General features: G+C 60.4%; 1 protein-coding gene across 8 annotated transcripts in view; it reads left to right on the plus strand.

Annotated features, from left to right (window-relative positions):
• The window catches only part of SHANK3 (SH3 and multiple ankyrin repeat domains 3), a 368,779-nt gene that overhangs the window by 317,393 nt on the left and 32,564 nt on the right, over window positions 1-18,822 (plus strand). For 7 of the 8 annotated variants that reach the window (XM_074869549.1, XM_074869547.1, XM_074869554.1 and 4 more), the window contains 5 exons: window positions 984-1,119; window positions 3,219-3,299; window positions 6,222-6,245; window positions 10,807-10,934; window positions 11,817-11,922. In XM_074869549.1, the coding sequence (XP_074725650.1) occupies window positions 984-1,119; window positions 3,219-3,299; window positions 6,222-6,245; window positions 10,807-10,934; window positions 11,817-11,922 (475 nt within the window). The remainder of the gene's footprint in view (window positions 1-983; window positions 1,120-3,218; window positions 3,300-6,221; window positions 6,246-10,806; window positions 10,935-11,816; window positions 11,923-18,822) is intronic. The other variant, XM_074869548.1, reaches the window with a different exon arrangement.

Raw genomic sequence — 18,822 nt, forward strand, 5'->3', positions numbered from 1 at the left:
GCGGCCGGGCTTAGCGCTGCTGGTCTGGAACTGAGGGCGACGGAATTAACGGTGCACGGACAGCCTGAACCCTGTCCTTGCCTCCGCTGAGCGCTCCACTTCTGGAAGCGTAAATATTAACGTAAACATTAACATAAGCGTTTCTCTGTTTATTGCCCACGGGTAATCTCTTGTCCCTTACTTGCCATCGGTTGGTACCTTACACCCGGAGTAGCCAGCACGTTGCAGAAGTGCCAAAGTGTGCAAACACTCGGGTTCTTTGACAAGCGGGTAACGAAGCTGCAAAAGTTGAAACCAGTTTTTTCCAGCGGTGAAGTGTCTGAACTGTGGCATCCCCGTCCCCACGGCCCCTGAACCTCAGGTACCTAAAGCAAGGGTCCGTCTGCTCGTGCCCCGAGGGGAACCTTGTGTTCTTTGGTACTCGCTGGGTACCCCAGTACTGAGGATGCATTTTCCAGTTTATTTCTTGGGTCTGTGTCTTGCGATCGCGGGGCCGGCCGTCGCAGCCTGGCGCCTGTGGTCGGAGAAGGGAAGAGGTGACGTTAGTGCTCAAAACAGCGGCAGGAATGAGCTTCAGCGTGTGTCCCGCAGCGCCCTGCACGGGGCCGGTGGCGTGTTGGTGGCTGGGGAGCGGAACAGTGTCTCTGTCTGTACAACACAACTAGGAAGTGCCCAGTTTTTAGTGATCTCGGGAGGAAGGGGGAGGTCCAGCTCCTCCCGCCTGCCTGCAGCCCTGGGGCGCACTGGTGCGCACTGGTTTGCACTGGCCTGTTGCAGGTCCCTCAGCTTCTCCAGGGGGTTTTGCTCACTGGGAGGTGACGCCCCGCAGGAACCGCGAATACGGACACACACTAGGCTGTAAAAACAGGTGCAGGGATGCAAAATCCTCTGGTTTTGTGGCTCGACATCCGTCAGTCTCGCCCTCTGCCCGCTCTCTGGGTGACAGCCAGCCTTCACATGGCTCTTCTCTGTTTGTGTCCTAGGTGAACGGTGTCAACGTGGTGAAGGTGGGGCACAAGCAGGTGGTCTCCTTGATCCGGCAAGGGGGCAACCACCTGGTGATGAAGGTTGTTTCCGTCAGCCGCAAGCCAGAATCGGAGGAAGTTGTTCGGAAGAAGGGTAGGTGTGGAGCCTCGTGGTTCTCGGAGCAGGGGGTCACGTCACCTAAACGTCAGCGGGGGTGCAGAAGCCCGGGGGTCTGCCGGGAGGAGCCTGGCACGGGTGGAGGGCCGGTGTCATGGTGGGGGTCTGCCCCTCCTTCGGTGCGTTGCGGTGGGGAACCGGCCCCACCGTGTCAGGGGGGGTGACGGGGAGCTGCCCCTGTGTGGGGCTGGCGGGGTCCCTGTGAGGACACGGTGGGGCCGGGGTGGAGGACGGTGCCCACAGGAGTGCAGGGGGGTGCCAGGGTGAGGGACAGCCCCTGTGACAAGGGGGGGGTGCCAGAGTGGAGCCTGTCCTCTCCTGGGGGGGGCTGTGGCTGTGGGTTCCTGGGGGGCACGGCCAGGCCTGGGGCTGCTGGCCAGCGGGGGGGACTCACCCTCGCTCAGGCAAGTGCAGGCAGCCGTGGGGCCCCTGGAAGGCTCCAGGCCTTCACCCTGGTGTCCCCAGGCCCCGAGGGCAGAGCCGAGACCCTCAGCCAGAGGTGGGGCCTGGGGGGAGTGTGATGGGGGCATCCAGCTTAGGGGGGCAGGGGCACATCTGGAGGGCAGCTGGATGGGGGCAGCCAGCTGTGTGGGGGGGGGGACACATCACAGCATCCAGCTGTGGAGGGCAGGGGCACATCTGGGAGCAGCTGACAGCACAGGGGGGGCTGTTCCTGCCCACCCCCTGCTCAGGGCCGTGTGCGGGGAGGGGGAGGCAGGCTGCGGGGCAGGAGCGGTTTGGGGGGGCCGGGAGCGGGGCGCTGGCAGCGCAGCACACAGGGCGTGGGGGAGGGAGGCAGCTCTGCGCGCTGACACTAAGAGCTGCAATTATATTGTCACGGCACAAAAGCACGAGCCGTGGGAAAGGCTGAGGCTCGGGAATTGGTGCTGGGACCACCGCTCGCCGCCTCTGCCGGCGCTTCCAGCCCTGCAGCCGGGGTGAGCCGCTGCCCCACGCTGCCCGTCGCTGCCCGTGCCCTGAGCCCTCGGAGCTGGGCGGCCGCTCTTCCGTCGTGGGGTGCGGGGACCGGAGCCGAGTCCCCTCTGCGGGACCCCGATCGCGGTATGGCCGGGGGGTGCCCAGACCCCCCCCGTCTCCCCCCCGGCTGGGGCTCGCCTCTCCCTGGGTGATGGAGGCCTGTGTGGGACTGGCGTTCTGTGGCTGAATCCGCCCCTGCCGGGGTCTCTGATGCAGCCAGCAAAGCCTGAAGCTCCGGTTGCCATGGCAATGCCTGAGCGTTGAATCCAGCATTGTCAGCGAGCGGGCGCGAGGAGGAGGAGGCACCCCAAGTGAAGAGGAAGAGCCTTCCAGCCGTCCCCGCTCCGGTGGGCTCATGGCATGCGGTGCCTCCGGGGCAGCCCCGCGGGCCGGCCCGCCTAGGCAGCCCCTCGGGGTGGCCTCGCGCCCCGGCACAGCCCCACGCCGGCCCGTGCCGGCCATGTGCCCGCGCTGCCCGCGGCGGAGCCGGCCGTAGGGCCACGGGAGCCTCGCCCCGTCCTGGATACGGCCGAGCCGGCACAGGAGGGTGGGTGGGCTGCGTTTCGCTGGGGGATGCGCCGCGCCGAGGCGGGAATGAGAGACTGAGATCAGGCCTGCTGGACTTGTTTCTCCCTCCTACCCTCCACCCATGGCGTGTGCGGAGGGGAAGCAGCCATCAAAGCTGTTTGCTGAGTCCCACAGGCAGGCAGCCAGCTGCCTGAGACAGATTTAATTCGCGAGAGGCTTTCATAGCCGTAGCATCTCCGGTAGCTGCAGGGGGGCAGGCGCAGCCCGGGGACATGACTTGGACTCTCCTCCGCTGAGGGCTGTGGGAGCCTGGGCAGCCGGCACGTGCCTGCGGGAGCCACCGGCCCCTCCGCACCGGGGCCTGCCCCGTGCCCCGGGACTGTGCTATACCGAGACCATGAAGAAGTTTGCTTCCACGCGCAGCCTCAATAAGATCCTGCAGCAGTGCGACTCCTCATCCCGCGAGTACGAGGAGATCCAGGCTGTGGAGAAGAAGTGGCATCTGCATCTGGCCACTCCTCGTAAGTTCCTGGACAAGAAATGCAAAATGCCGTCTCTCTTCCTTTCAGCTCCGCCGCCTCCCAAGAGAGCGCCCAGCACCACCCTGACGCTGCGTTCCAAGTCCATGACGGCCGAGCTGGAAGAGCTGGGTAAGCGGCAGCGGGGGCTGGCGCGGGCATGCCGGGGTGCATGAGGAGCATGCAGGGCGGCGGCCGGCAGCGCGCTCGCCCCACCTCCACGTGCCAGAGGGGTGCATGAGCGGGAGCGCGAGGCGACGCGCGTGCCTCCTGCGCCGAAGTTTCCGTCGTGCTTGGCGGGGGGCTGGGAGCCGCAGGGCCGCGGGACCCCCCCTCTCCCGAGAGCCCGTCGGTGCCACCTCCCCGGAGAGGCAGCCAGGGGGAAGGAGGCCAGGTGTGTGCGGAGAGCCTCGCCGCCCCCGTGCCCCGTCCGTCAGGCACCCTGCTCCTCCCGTTCCGAGCAGCCCCTTGTTTTTATTTCCCTCTGCCTCCAGGCCCATACCACACGCTGCCAGATTAGCTGGCATCCCCTGGCCACCCTCCCCCCTTACACACACACATGCCTGTGCACACACGCTCACACGTTCTGCTGTCACTACAGAGCCTACCCACGTTTCCAGATGCTTTGCTATCCCAGCTTGCATCTACATGTTCCTATATTCTCTTAAACCCCTCCACCCCCACCCCGTCCTCGCTCCCTGTGCCGAAGCCCCTTGGTTTTCCCAGCCGCTCCGGCAGCCGCGCTGAGCCCACGCTCCTGCAGCGCGCAGGGCTCCCCCGGTCGCCTCCTGCCAGCCGCAGGGGTGCCGGTGCCCTCCCAACGGCAACCCCTTCCCTCTGCGCAGAGCGACGTGCCCGCTTGGGCTGCCCGTTGCGCTGCCGAGGCCGCCGGGCAGCTGAGCGGGGCTCTCCACTGGCGTGGCAGTGGGGGAGCCGGGGGGACCCTTCCCTCTCAGGGAGCCTCCGGGGTGGCCACGCTCCGACGGGCAGCTCTGGTGCCAAGACGGGCTGTTCCGGGCTGGCACAGGGTGGGACCGGGACGTGGAGCATCAGCAGAGCGACAGGGAGCGGCCGGCGGCACGGCACGGCCCCCTGCCCTGCCTCACGCTTCTGCCATTTGTATTTCTGGTTTTGTCGTGCGGAAATGAGGTGACGTGTACAGATGTGCTGGCCGGGGCGCGGGGGCTGTGCCTGGCAGGCTCCCGTCCTGCTTGGGGGGCAGGAACCTGGGCAGAGACCCCGCCACCCCCCTCTCTTTTCCGGGGCATTGAAGGAAGGTCCGTGACCTTTCTCGCTCTGCTCTGCTCCCTGTCCTACCTGCCTGTCCAGGCTTCACAACGCTGCGGGCTTCTCGTGAAAGAATAGGCCTTGAGGGCTTGGGCTCAGCACCCAACCGTAGGTTTGAAGGGGCAAATCTCAGCTTTTAGGGGTTTGCATCAGCTGGTTGATGGCCGCTGTGGTTTATTCTGTGCTGAGCCCACTGCCTTGATTTTCACCCTCGCCCGTTCCCGCTTCTCCAGACCGTTACTGCTGAGCCTGAAGGCACGGTGTTTGCTAGTAGCCGTAAGGAGAGGGTGCAGAATAGCCCCTTTCTTCCACTTTTTGCCCTTCCCTTTGCACAGATACCGCACAGACCCCGGGGTTCATATTTTTCCTCTCGGTTGCTGGTTCTGAAAGCCATTGCCAGCCGTGCGGCAGGTGCCTGCTCGCACACACAGGCAGCATGTCGCCTCTGTCGGAACACGTTCCCCAGTTGCATGTGCCCATCTCGGGTGAACATCGTGTTGTGCAGGCACCTTTGCAGGGGACGGGCCCCCCAAGCGCAGCACCGGGCCTCGCGAGCGCTGGGTGGGCTGTGGGGCATCACCATGGGACAACCAGCACCGCGGAAACCCGCAGCGGTGCGAGGGAAGGGGCCCCCTTTGCATGTTTTGGCAAGCAGAGCTGCTCGCTCGAGGGGGAGGGGAGCAAGCTCGTGGAAAGGGAAGTCACGAAAAGCAGAGAAATAGCTCTGCCAGAGAATATATTAAAGATGAGTCCTCTAGGTCTCCCTGAGGATTTTGCATCTAGATGCTGCCTCTCTCCTACCTGGAGAGGGCCTGGGAGCGGCAGCTGCCCATGTCTCCCGGGAGAGGGATTTGTGGACAGTGACCAGTCTTAGTCCACATGTTTTCCAGGAAATCGTGGTGGTTAGTCCCTGCTTCACGTCCCGTGGATCGGGGAGTATGCTGTAGCCAGTCCCACCACGCATCCCCAGGGCGCACGGCACAGGGAAAATGGGGGATCATTCCTCCTCCCGCACTTTGTCTCCTGGTGGTTGTTCCTCCAGCTTTTACTGCGAAGGGAGAGGTTTTGTGTGGGTCATCATCCCCCGCCTCAGCCCTGAGTGAGTTTAGAGCCCAATCTCCTTTTCTGAGGGGACAGTGGTGTTAGTGAAAGGGACCTTTCTAGCTGCAGCTTCTTGAGGGGAGCTATGTCGGATGTCCCTGCCCCATTTCCCTGGAAGCCTGTCCCTGCCCTGCAGCTTGCGGAACATCCCGTGTCCCCGTAGCCACACCTTAATGTTTGCTTGCCACGTGTTGTGCCAGTCCCCTTGGAAAAGCAGATTCCCAGCCAGCTGCTAACGGGGCGCTCCCATCCAGCAGAACCTGGCCTGGGGGGACGTGCAGGCTGTGAGCAGGGAGGGGTTAAAGGCTTTTCGAAGAGTTTCTCCATGGCTCAGGTGTTAAATACCAGACCTCCCAGTCTTACTGCCTTCTGACATCGCACCTTCCCGCTGCTCAGTGGGGCTGTGTGGAGGGTCCCTGCCCTCCGCCCTCCCGCGCAGGGGAGGGTGCGCATGGTGCTGCACCCCCCACCCTGCCTGAGCCCTGGTCCCCAGAGCCCCCAGCGAGGCAGGGACGTGCTGCCCTCGGGGCCTGATCCTGCCAGCATGCCGGGCACAGGAGGGCGTGCGGGGAAGAGGCGCAGCAGGCAGGCAGCGAGGCTGGAGCTGGGGGTGAAAGCAGGAACTGTGCATGCCATTCATGTTGTCTTTTGTTTCTTGATTCCAAGCCTCCATGCGGAGAAGAAAAGGGGGTGAGTGAAACCGCACATCCTGGGGCTTCTCCTTTCCCCATCAGCTGCCCGGCCAGCACCCGGCCCGCCCCACACAGGCAAAGTGCACCCCAGGGGACTGGCCCGGGTCACCGTCCCCTCGCTGTCACGGGAAGGCTTGGCCCAAAGGGAGCCAGAGCTCCACGGGTCAGCCTCCCACCCGGCACCACCGCCGCGGGCAGCAGCCACCACGTACAGCTCCGGCGGGGAGCAGGGAGAGGCCAAGATGGGCACGGTCACACGGGGCTCGTGTTGGCCACAGGCAGGAACGGCCGTTTGCCAGCCGGGCCCCTGAATCTCCAGGGCTGACTTCCCCAGGAGTTGCGCTTGCTTCGTTCTGGCTCCACGGTGAAAATGCCTCGCACAGAAATGTCCCCGTGTGTGGGGCCCAAGGTAGGGCCACCTTCAGCCCCAGGTCAGGCCTCTGGAGCTCAGTTGGATGAAATGGCGGCTGCGGCCTTTCCGTGTCCAGTGAGGCCGGTGCTGCCCCCACGCAGGCTGTCCTGCTGCTCCCGGCGGGCCCGCGCCGAGGAGGCGCCTCAGGATGCACCAGACGGGGTTTGGTGGTGGCTCCAAGGACGTGCCTGAGTTAGCTGGGGGAGAGCTGGTGGGGCCATTAATGATCCTGGCTCTGGGAGGAGAGGGCCACCCACTGCGAAGGCCCTGTTACGGTGCCCGAGCAGGCTGGGGTGACGTTGGTTGCAGCAGGGCTCCGTATGCGACGGCTGCGCGACGCAGCGTCCCTGCGGACGTTGCATGAGGGACACTACAGAAACAGTAGGTTCCTGCCAGGGCTGAGCGCCAGAAATGGACAAACCTGAACGGAGCAAGAAGGCTCGTCCTGTGCCAGCACACAGCTCTGCGTTCCTCCAGCACAGGCACAGGGCAGCGGGGAGGGAGCCTGGAGGCCTGGACCCAGTTCCTCACCTTTCAGGAGCAAAACTCTCTGTCCTGGTAACGTGAAGCTGGAGAACTGTTTCCCCAGGAACAGGGAACGGGAGGGACCAACTCGTCCACCGTAACAGTGGCAGCAGAGGGAAGAAGCTGAGCAGGGCTTACGAGTGGGAGATCTCTGAGGGACCTTCCCAGACCCCCTCTATTCCAAGCAGATGTGTCAGTACCAGAGGTGGGAGCGATGCAGAGCTCCCGTGGGTCAGAGCGATCAGCTGGGGGTCACCAGGGACATCCTGACATTGCAGATGACATGGTCGGGGCAATCCCACCCACAGAACCAGGCTGGGCGAGGAGGGGATGGAGAGCAGCCCCAAGGAGAAGGACTTGGGGGGTGGAAAACTGCCTGTGAGCCAGCAACGTGCGCTGGCAGCCCAGAAAGCCACCCGTGTGCTGGGCTGCACCCAGAGCAGTGTGGGCAGCAGGGCGAGGGGGGGGATTCTCCCCCTCTGCTCCGCTCGCGGGAGACCCCCCTGCAGTGCTGGGTCCAGCTCTGGGGGCACCAACAGCAGAAGGACACGGACCTGCTCGAGCAGGGCCAGAGGAGGCCATGAAGATGCTCGGGGGGCTGGAGCACCCCCCTGTGAGGACAGGCTGAGAGAGTTGGGGGGTTCAGCTGGAGAAGAGAAGGCTCCGGGGAGACCTTAGAGCGGCCTCCCAGGACTGAAAGGGGCTACAGGAAAGGGGGGAAGGACTCGTCATCAGGGGGGAGGGATAGGATGAGGGGGAACGGGTTTAAACTGACAGAGGGGAGATTTAGATGAGATCTAAGGGAGAAATTGTTCCCTGTGAGGGGGGTGAGGCCCTGGCACAGGTTGCCCAGAGAAGCTGTGGCTGCCCCCTCCCTGGAAGGGTTCAAGGCCAGGTTGGACGGGACTTTGGGCAACCTGGGCTAGTGGAAGGTGGCCCTGCCTGGGGCAGAGGGATTGGACCAGATGGTCTTGAAGGTCCCTCCCAACCCAAACCCTTCTGTGATTCTGTGATCTCTAAGCGCATGGTGGGGAGCTCTTGCCGCTTTGGGCAGGCAGAGCCCTCAGGCACACCCACTCCTGGGGGTCCCTCCCGGGCATCTCCAGCACCCCCCATCTCCTGCCCGGCAGCCTGGGGGCAGGCAGGCTCTGCTCCAGGCTGCTCTTCCATCTCCCACGAAGGCCCGGCAGGTACCAAGTGCAGTTCGTGGTGGTTCGTCTCCCTGCGCCCCAACGGCGTGAAGAGAGGGAGAGCAGAATAAAGCGGCGGCAGAGGCAGGGGAGGACTGAGCATTGCAGCGCTGGCGGCCCCAGACTGACATCGCTTCAGGGCTGCCCCGAGCAGCTTCCAGAGACACCCATGAGGCAGTTTCCAGCACATGGTCTTTCAAATCAGCCCATGGCCCCTCCCGAGGCTGCTGGGCCTCCCCGCAGTCACTTGGTGTTGGACCGTAAGGGATGAGCCAGCTCCCTCTCAGCCAGGTGAACCGTCTCACGGTGAGCGCAGCCAGCGTGGCACGGCGGTGAGGAAGAGGAGCCATGAAACCCCCCTTCACGGGTGGCTGGCTACTGACGGTCTGGTGCCGAGGAGGCTCAGGAGCTGGCCTGAGCTGTTTCCTTGGAGCAGCTGCAGGTCTTTACAGAATCCCAGAATCATCTGGGTTGGAAAAGCCCTTGAAGCTCCTCCAGTCCAACCATGAACCTCACCCTGAGCGTTCCCAGCTCCACCAGATGCCTCAGCGCTGGGTCAACCCGACTCTTCAACCCCTCCAGGGATGGGGACTCCACCAGGGAGTTGTTGGGGACCAGGGCTTTGGTGGGGACCTGCCACTGAGCGTGCTGGCCTCAGAGGGCACCTAAATCCCCTTGGCAAAGGCCCTTGGCGTCAGTGTTTGCACAGGGCTCGCTCTTCCACAGGCTGGGCTTCTGAAATGTTTGGGACTCAGTTTTAATTTCTTAACTCAGGAATGTTGACTCACAAACTGCCACACAGACAGCTGCCGTGGCCGCAGTGTGCGGAGGTTCTGGAGTCCTGTCAGCCCCCGGTTTTGTAGGAATAGAGGCCCGATGGTCACAGCACTCCAGGGTCAGCAGTGACGTTTCGCAGTCCCGAGTTCCAACAGCCAGGCTGGAAGGAGCCCAGAAGTTTGCAAACTCTACCTGAAGGCAGGCAGAGCTTGTCAGCCTGGCAGGACGAATGCTGCACGTGTCCTCCCCGATCCCTGGGCAGCTCCGGGACAGTGGAGGTGGAGACATCAGCCCTGGCACAGCACCGTGCCGGCACGGTGGCCACGCTCCGGGCCCAGCTGACACCATTTGTGACATGGAGCCGACAGACCCCACCCTGCCCAGCCCCGGGAGCTGTAGGAGCAGGGTCAGTCACACGCAAACGGACCCTCCGTGGGCTGAGCCCCAGCCCAGCAGCTTCGTTAGCTCGGCTCTGCCTGGCTCCACGCTGAGGGAGCTCAGGGGGTCGGTGGTGACGTCGGCCAGCATCTGCCTGCTGCCCTTTCCGATGTCCTGCGTTCCAGGACACTTCACAGCCCCAGACAGAAAACCCCAGCAGGAGCCAGGGCTGTGTCCGAGGGGGTTGCGCCCTCCTGGCGCGAGTGGGGGGAGCAGCGGGGCTGGCTGCTCCCCAAAGGACAGACATGGTCACACAGCCGACGGGGCCCACTGCCAGGGCAGACCGAGCTCTGGCCTTAGTCCAGCCCGTCAGGTGGGTCTGTAGTGATGAGACGGGGCCAAGGTCAGGCCTGGGAGCTGGGGTGGGGGTCAGGCCCGTGGCAGCTCCGCAGCTGCAAGCACTGACACCCCCAGCCCGCACTGACCTGGAGCTCCCGGGCTCACGGACACGGGGGACACAGGGCCCGGGTTACTCCTGTCAGGGCCATTGGGGCACACGAGTCCACTCGGGCAGGAGACATCCCAGATTGTCTCAAACATACACTGGAGTGATGCTGGTTGTGCTGGAGCCAGACTGAGCCCCATGGAGTCCCGTGGACTTCGGTGTTGGGGCACCAGGGTTCCCCTTACCATGGCGCAGCCGCTGCCCACGCCTGCCTTCGCCCTGTGAGAGTCACAGAGTCATTCAGGTTGGAAAAGACCTTTAAAACCATCGAGTCCAACCATAAATCCAGTACTGCCAAGTCCACCATTAAACCATGTCCCGAAGCGCCACATCTACACCTCCATGGATGGTGACTTGGGGAAGGGGGGACTCGGTCTCATTCTGAATATCAAAAATGTATCTGGACATAAATTTACTCTTCTAACGTAAGGATTGAGGCTTCCCCAACGCGTGGCACAGCCAGGAGCGGTTCCCCATGGTGGGAGCTGGCAGGTCAGGCAGGCTGGTGGGGTGCCCAGGTGCAGCCAGGGTTGGGGAGCGGCGTGGCGCAGTGCTGCTGTGCCTCAGAACCCCTCAAATCTGCGTTAGCCCCTGGCTGGGGAGGAGACGACGGAGCGGCTGCTTCCTCAACTCTGTGCTCGACGACCCGCTCTCCCTGCGGGGCCGTTCGCTCCCTGCTGAGCCGCGCTGCCGGGGATGGGCCTGTGGTGGGGGAGCCGCCTCGGTGCGGCGGCCCTTGCTAACCCGTTCGCTCTTATGTTTGGATTTTCAGAGAAACTGGATGAGATTTTGGCAGCAGCCGAGCCCGCGCTGAGAGCGGACATTGTGGAAGCAGATTCCAGGGCAGCCACTGTGAAGCAGCGACCAACAAGCCGGCGCATCACGCCAGCAGAAATCAGTGTGAGAGAGGAGGGCTCGCGGTGGGAGAGGGGAGGGCAGAAGCTGAGTGCCAGCCCCGGAACTCGCGTGGGGAGCGGGTTTCCCCGGGGGGGTGAAAGGAGACAGTCTAGGGGGAGATGGGGACACGGAGCAGGAGTCGGGGCAGGTGGTGGAGGAGCTGCCCTGGGCGGTTTGGCACTCGCTCACCACTACGGGATTGCCACCGGGAGGACGGAAGAGCGGGTCTGAAGGAGTGTGGAAAGCTGCGCTGGAGAGCTTCGTCTGGCTGCAGTTTTCTGGATGTGAAGCTGGAAATTAGGAGGAATCAAAGGAGAGAAAAACGCTGTCTCTGAGGGGAAGCATGGAGGGAGTAGGAGTGGGGCTGCCAGCTCCAGGCTGTCTGGATTGTGAAAGTGCTGCAGGCGGTGGGAGGCAGCTTCTGGAGCAGGAGGTAAAATGGGACAGGCAGCTTCTGAGCAGAGACCGGCCTGAGCGAAGCCTTCCCACGGGAGGAAAGCTGCTGCTGGAGTCGGCATCGCTGGGCCACCCCGCCCCAGGCACAGCCTGCCCCAGAGCCCGCAGCGGGGAGCAGGCAGGGGAGAGAGGGAGGGTCAACCCTTCAGGGGGCAAAGCATAGGTTTTGGGGACACGCTGGAGGGGCAGCATGGAGGAGGGCAGCTGAAGGCGGCAGTGAGGAGGGGGCCTGTCCCTGCCCCGGGGTAGCCCCCCCCAGGGGCTGTGGCCATGCCGGGGCGGGCTGGGGGCTGGCAGGCAGGGACGTGGGGTAGAGCCCCAGCCTCACCCGCAGCCAGAAGGATCAGGTAGACTGAGAGGAACTGTGGTGCCCTTTCAGCTGAGTCTCACGGATGTCCAGAATGGAAGTTTCCTGGTTTTCTCTTCCAGTCACTCTTCGAACGCCAGGGCATGGCAGCACACTCGGGGGTCCTTGCGGGAGCTGAGAAGCCCCATGTTTCACTGCGCAAAGGAATTCCACGGACAAAATCTGTAGGTAAGGCAAACTGGGGGGGAAATCCCTCCCTAAAGAGGAAAAACCATCCCCGTGGAGCGTCCGTGCCTGCACAGGCACCAGCAGGAAAGACGGGGCCCTCCCTGCTGGCTTGTAACTAAAGATCTTGGACGTGGGGACGTTGAACGCGATTCCTGCATGGAAGGTTGTGTGTGTGCTGAGAAACCTCCTGGGACGCTGCCGCCGGCCCCGCGCAGACGCCCGGGCCAGGGAGCTCCAGAGGTCCCTGGCACTCTCAGTCTCTGCGGCACTGCCAGGGGCGGGGGGGTTTCTCCCACCCTCCGGCTGGCAAACGAGGGGCGATGGGTGATGGAGTCTGCCCGGGCAGCGTGCGGAGCACCTGGGTGGCTGAGCCGGAGACCAGGGGCTGTCACAGGCTCAGGCGATGGAGCAGGTGGCAACTGAGTTTTTTTCAAAGAATACACAGGACAGGGTCTATGTTGGGATCTTTAGAGCCTGTCCCAAAAGGTTTGAAATGCACCTAAAACCAATAATAGGCTGGAGGAGGGAGATGGGAGAAGAAGGCAGAGCAGCAAGGGCTGGTGGCACCGTGACAGCGTGGGGGCTCTCGTTTTCTCCTCTCCATTTCGTGCATCAGTGGGTTTCCTCCAGGCAGTAACACCAAGGTGGGTGCTGGGCTGCGTGTGTCATCGCTTACATAGAGAAGCTCTGGGGCAGGAAGGGGGCAGAGGGAAGGGTGGGATGCTCTGGGGCAAGCGGTGCATTTAGGTAACCCCAAGGCATCGTCTGATGGTAATGGTGGGGCCAAAGCAGGTTGTGAGTTTGACACACAGGATAAGCGAATAGAAAGTACCTAGAAAGCGAATAGAGCTACAGCTGAGAGCAGCAGAACCCCAGCAAGAATGTAAAAATTAGTCGAAAAATTCAAGGGTTAGGATTCAAAATGTACTTTTTAACGTGCAGAGCCACAGAATTGCCACGCATACATGTCCCACGTTCGTGTGTGTACGAGAGCAGCCGGTACCTGTAGCCCCCCATGGGACTGGTCTGAGAGCGGTGGGTCGCTGGAGATAAGCAAATGTGTGTGTGCTTAATCTGGAAAACAAACTAGGAGAGATAATCTTAGCAAAAAAAAAAAAAAAAGCCTGGGTGTTTAAGGGTCTGCTCTGGTGCGTCCACGTACACCGTGTGGATAAAGCTGCTGTCCTGGGGTGAGACCCGCGGGCAAAAGCTCCTGCTCCTCGGGGCAGCTGAAACGGGACCTGGGCCGAGCCGGTGACACGGCACGGTGTTGGAAGTGAACGTAGGCATTGATGAGCTGCTCGTGCATTGCAATGCTGTTAACGTACGTGGTAGGAAGGGAGCGGAGCTGCCTGCCTCAGTGCCTGGGATCACGCAGCCCCGGCCCGCGGCCTTGCCACAGGGGGAATGACCTGCTCATTCGCTCAGGAAGGTGAAAACGCTCGGTGGCATGTGCAGGGTGGGGTTGGTCTCATCCAACCTTATGCATCAATGGTGCAGAAATCCCCATCCAGGGAAGGTGCCCAGGAACCTCCGTGGTGACCAGAGGGAAACGGGCACTTTTAACGTGATCTATCCCGCATCGTGGTCGAGGAGGTGACTCCTGCACAAGTGCCTCTTGACTGTACGAGTATCTGGTGGTGGCTGCGGCCCGGCAGACCAGCGTGCCGTGGCCGGTGGGGTCTGAAGCATGTGTTTATTTTGCAAACTAAATCCTAGGGTTTGTATGTGAGGATGTTTGTGAAAATGCTTCTAAGCAGAAGTTGTCCAATCAAGCCACAAACAGCTGGAAATCATGTTAAAGGGGATCTTTTGTGTGAAGTAGCATCTTAACCCAGTAATAGATCATAAACTGGGAAAGTATTCATGAAATAAGAGATACTTGCCCGTAAGGAGCTCCCCTTTTGCTTGTGAAAGAAGAGTCAGTGGCTCAGGAAGTCCCTCTAAGCCTGCACCTTGTTGCGTGGCGCTCGCTGTGCGGGTACGCCGTCACGGATCACTGCGTGCGCAGACGCGGGATCCGGCCTTCGCAGGGTTTATACACCCATAAGGTCTGTTGGGTTGTGTGTAGGGTTTCTACGCTCACGAGCAAGGAGTGGAACATGCCATGTATGTCGTCTTTGTGCAGCACCTGGAGCGCTGAGACCCCGCCCCTCGCATGGGATCCCAGCTACAGGCATCGTGCAACAAGGGGATTAGAAACGCTAAATTGAATCTGCATCAGGGAAGATTAAAAGCAGACCTGGCGCTGCCCTGTTCTGAGCCGGAATGGCTGCAGCTGGCACAAGCACAGCATCCAAGCACAACCCGGCAACAAATACAGGAAAAAATCGCATGTAGCTCTTAATTATGCTCGATCCAAGAAAGGCATGTGTGTGTCTGCACCGCAAGGGAACAATTCCTCTTGAGGAGGGGACAGCAGCTTCTTGTTCCCAGTTTGCCTGCCACAGTACACACCGAAAGCAATGCCTCTTAGAAAACGGCTAATTTTTGTGGAATTCCAGATAAGCTAAAATAGAAAACAGCCAAACAGTAGAAATTGGGTTGCAATTGGCTTGTTTTAGAAGTCCTTGAGCTGTCATTTCACACCCACAATGACAGGCTCATACGCTGTACAGTCAGTTGACTTCATGATAAAAATCACTACTAAAAGCAAGGAACTAGATGAAAAATAAGCAGGGGTTGGTTGATTGGTTGGTTGGTTGGTTGGTTGGTTGGTTGGTTGTTTTTTTGTGAAGAAATGCTCTGAACTATTTGCATATCACACAGCTGGTTTAGATTCCCAGGGACTTGTAACAAAAGATCAAAGCATTTCATGTTTGCATCTGAAGATTTCTTGAGACAAAGGTAGTTAACCCTCGGCTGGCTACAAAGAAAGCAGAACAGAAGAAATATTTCTACAGAAATGTGAAGAAAAGAAATGCATTGCAGTGGGGAGGCTGATAGAAAAGAAAATCTCTGTCAGACTTCCAAGATAGCTACCACGCCATCTGCTCCAGCATCAGAAGTTAAAAACACTCGCAGGTCTGCAGAGCCATCATGGTGCTCGCTGAGCCTCAGCAAATCCCAGACACTGTGGTGGTGGCTTTGCCCTGGTAGTGGTAGCCAGTGTCCCCGGGTCCCTCAGAACCTCGGTGGGCTGCGGGCGCTGGCGGAGGCCCCCGACCCCCAACGCCTTGTCTCGGTGCTCGGAGATGCCGGGGCTGTCACTCACCAGCTCGGGCCGAGGGTGCCCCCCTGCCCCCCCTGCCGTGAGGGGGACTGGCTGCCCTCCCTGATCCCAGAGCATCCTTCCCTGAGCCCAGGGGAGCTCCTGGCGCTTCCCCTCTTCTGAACAGGCTCTGAGGTTCACCCTGGCTGCAGTTTAAGCTCTGTGTGCTGGAGCAGCCAGCACTGTTCCTCCTCCTCCTCCTCCTCCTCCTCCTGTCTGTTCTGTTGGTGCCTGGGGCTGGTGCACGGTGATGCTCGGCCGCTTTCCACTTCGAAACCACAGCACTTGGCACCTTTGTGCTCCTGCTCAGGGGTGGCTTCGGGAGCTGCTCTGCTGTCCCCGCACAGGGACAGCGAGGCTGGGGAAGGCTCCAGAGAGAGCCACCTCATTAGCTATCCCGCATTAATGCACAGACTTAGATTCTCACAGGGATTTAGGCTGTTATGGCAACGGGCCCAAAAGCATTATGGAGAGTTTTTGTGTTTTCTTTGGAGATTAATAATGCATTGAGCGTGCTGCGAGTTGCAGAGGGGGGTTGCCATGAGGCTTGTGGCTTTGCCAAGCTGCGCTCCAGGCACACACCCACCAGCGCGCGTCCCAGCTCAGACCAGTCACTCGGGGTGCTCGGAGACAGGCTTCGTTACTGGTCCTTGCTGGGCGCTGGCGGCTCCGTTTTGACTCAAGCTCTTTATTCCTGCGTGCGCCAGCCTGCGTAGTTTGATCCTGGTGGTGTCTTGTTGCAGTTTGTAGGCAGCCTATATGCCCCACCACGGTGAAGACGCAGTATGTGCTGTTTGAAGAGAACTGAGAGACAAAATCTTGATGGCACTTAGCAAAGGGTTCTTTTACTTGTCACTAAAGTTTCATCTTCTAGTTACGTGCATGGAAGGTGGAGCGGGCACAGAGCGGGGTCCCGGGCAGCACACGAAGGGTTGTGCCCTTTGCGACAGGCAGATGCTCTGCTCTCAGGGGTCAGCCCCACCTCCACCGTCCCTCTGGAGAAGCAGCTCACAGGGTATCACGTTCTCCCATCGGCGGGAGGCAGAGGGGTGAGGTCTGGAGGAGGCGGGAGTGCTCGGTCACTGGCAGCAGAGCGCGCTGGGAAACAGCACAGGCGTGGCGTGTCGTCCCGCGACGCGGGGGGAGAGCAAAGTGGTAATGGCTGGGTCAGGATCCGACGGAACGAAAGGGAGATCTAGTTCAGGTGGTAGAAATTTAAAGGAACTGCCCTCCTTCGGCGTCATGCTGCGTGTTAGAGTCTGCCTGAGGCTCATCACTGGAGGCTTCTCGTGTCGGCTGATGGGCTGTTCCGTGGGTGCGCGCGGTGGGGAGCGGCTCTGCCCTCCCTGGGTACCTCTGGGCTGTGTAGGAGAGCTCCAAACGCTGCAGGGCTTGGCCAAGCTCCTTCTCCTGCAGATGGCCCGTCCCTGGGCCGAGGTCTGCCCATGGCCCAGCGCAGCGTTTAGCAGCAGGCAGGTGTTAAGATAAAAGTGAAAAATGAAAGTATTTACAAGTCACTAACTGCTAACATTTCAGTCAGCGGGAGTGGAGTTGGATAAAAGAGAGCTGTGCTTTCAGCTACCTGCATTTTAGATAAACTCAAATCAATTCTCTGCCCGTTTCAGGTTTAAAGCAGCCAGGATGGGTTCACAGGTCTTGTAGCTGGTCCCTCAGCTTTTAGGAGGACCCTCGTCCTCGGCGCTGCTGTCACCGGGGGTTTCTGGCTGGCTGGACGCTCAAGACCTCTGCAGGCTCTGTGCAGGGCCCAGCCTGCTCCGCAAGGACTGAGCCCGAGCCATAAATCCGGTGCTTAATCAAGACATCAGGTTTCAGTCCTGCTCCCACGGGATTACGGGTTGCCTTTGTTCAGCTTCGGAGACTCCCTGAGCAGAACTATATCCTGCGTAGACAGTAAATAAAACTCAGCAATGATTAGTCTCATGCTTAACCATAAACAGATGCTTCTCCGTGTGAAGGGAGAGGTTTCATTTTGCCTGTGTGATCCCACTTAAACATCAGCGAGGAGTTTCTTTCTGTCGTGAAGACTCGTATTTTACAAAATTTGCTGCCACAGTAGGAATGGGTAGTGAAAGATTTGAGCGAGAGAACACAATAGCACAGCAACACAATTCAAAGAAAGCCTCGTAAAAGGTCTTTACAGACCAGATGGGCATCAGATTGAACTGATAGATGGAGTTTCAAAAGAAAGAAAAGGAGGTAATTCTGCCCACGGTGCTGGTAAGCTGCAGAGCTCCCTGCTGCAGGATACTGGGTGTGTGAGAGATTCGCCTGAGTTCCGAGAGCACTGCCGAGTGCAGTACGAAGGTCCTCCAAGGGTTAAACGCAGCGGGGTCTGGCTCAGCCAGCTCTTGATCAGCCGCAGCCTCGGGGTGGGGGGGTGAAGCAGCGCTGCCTGCTCCTGTGGCAGGTGCGAGCGCCCTGGACGTGCCTCTGGTCTGCGGGGCCCGAGGGGAGGTGGGGAAGGGGGGTGCCATCAGCAGGACGTGGGGAGCAGCGGAGAGGAGCAGCGGCCGCGGGGGGAGTGGATGTGGTTGTTTCTGCAGCGAGCAGGGGAGCTGTGTCAGAATGGGGAGTTGCAGGTAGTGAAGAAAGAGCCTGCCAAGAATTTGCCTTCCTCCCACCTCTCCCATCCATGATCTCTCCTGCGTGTTGATTTTCTTGTTGAGGAGCAATAGGAGACGTTCATTTTCGGAGGGAATCAATGTTATTCCCGCTATTCCACGGAGTGGGGTTGTAGAGACAGTCAGAACAGTAATGAAGCCCCTCTTCTGCCGTAGCATCAAAGGACAGGTCAGGTCAGAAGGGGGAGGTCTCTAGGCCAAGCTCCCTCTCAAAGCAGGGTCAGTTGTGACATCAGATCATGTTGCTCAGGGTTTTATCCAGTCTGGTCTTGAAAACCCCCAAGGATGGAGACTGCACACCCTTTCTGAGCAGCCTGTTCCCCTGCTTGACTGTCCTCGTCGTGACATTTCTCCTGGTATCCGTCAGAACCTCTCGTTTCAGTTTTACTCGTTGCCTCTTGTCCTCCCACCATGGACCTCTGTGAAAAGCCTGGCTTTATCTTCTTGATGACCTCCCGTAGGTACCAGAAGACTGCTGTTAGGTCCCCCCAAAGCCTCCCTCTGGTAAGCTGAACAAGCCCAGCTCCCTCAGCCTCTCCCAGCAGAGCAGGAGCTCCAGCCCTGACCATCCTGGTGGCTCCCCACTGAGCTCCCTGCAGTCTCTTGGTCTGTTTCTTGCACTGGGGGCCCCACACCTGGATGCAGTATTGCCGGTGTGGTCTCGTGCCTGGCAGTGGGAAGGATAACCTCTTCGCTCTGCCTCTTGACCAGGACGCTGCCGAGGCCGGGGGCCAGCCCGTGTTCCCTCGCTGCCCGCCAAGCCCCCGGCTCTTCGCCTCGGAGCTGCCCCCCAGCCCCAGCCTGCCCACTGCAAGGGGCGATTCCTTCCCAGCGTGAGACTTTGCATCCGTCCTTGTTAGAATTCATGGATTCCTGCTGGCCCGTTCCTGTCTAGGCCCCTGTGAGGTGTCCAGCTGGTCACTCGACTTGGCAGTGCTTCGGATATCGATTTCCATAGCGCTCCCCTCCTCATTTAAGAAAAGAAAATGGAGGAGAGATGCTTACAGCAGAGAAAAATAACAAATGGGGAATAGAGAGAATAAAATG

Source organism: Strix uralensis, chromosome 5 (genome assembly GCF_047716275.1).
Source record: "Strix uralensis isolate ZFMK-TIS-50842 chromosome 5, bStrUra1, whole genome shotgun sequence".
Lineage (NCBI taxonomy): Eukaryota > Metazoa > Chordata > Aves > Strigiformes > Strigidae > Strix > Strix uralensis.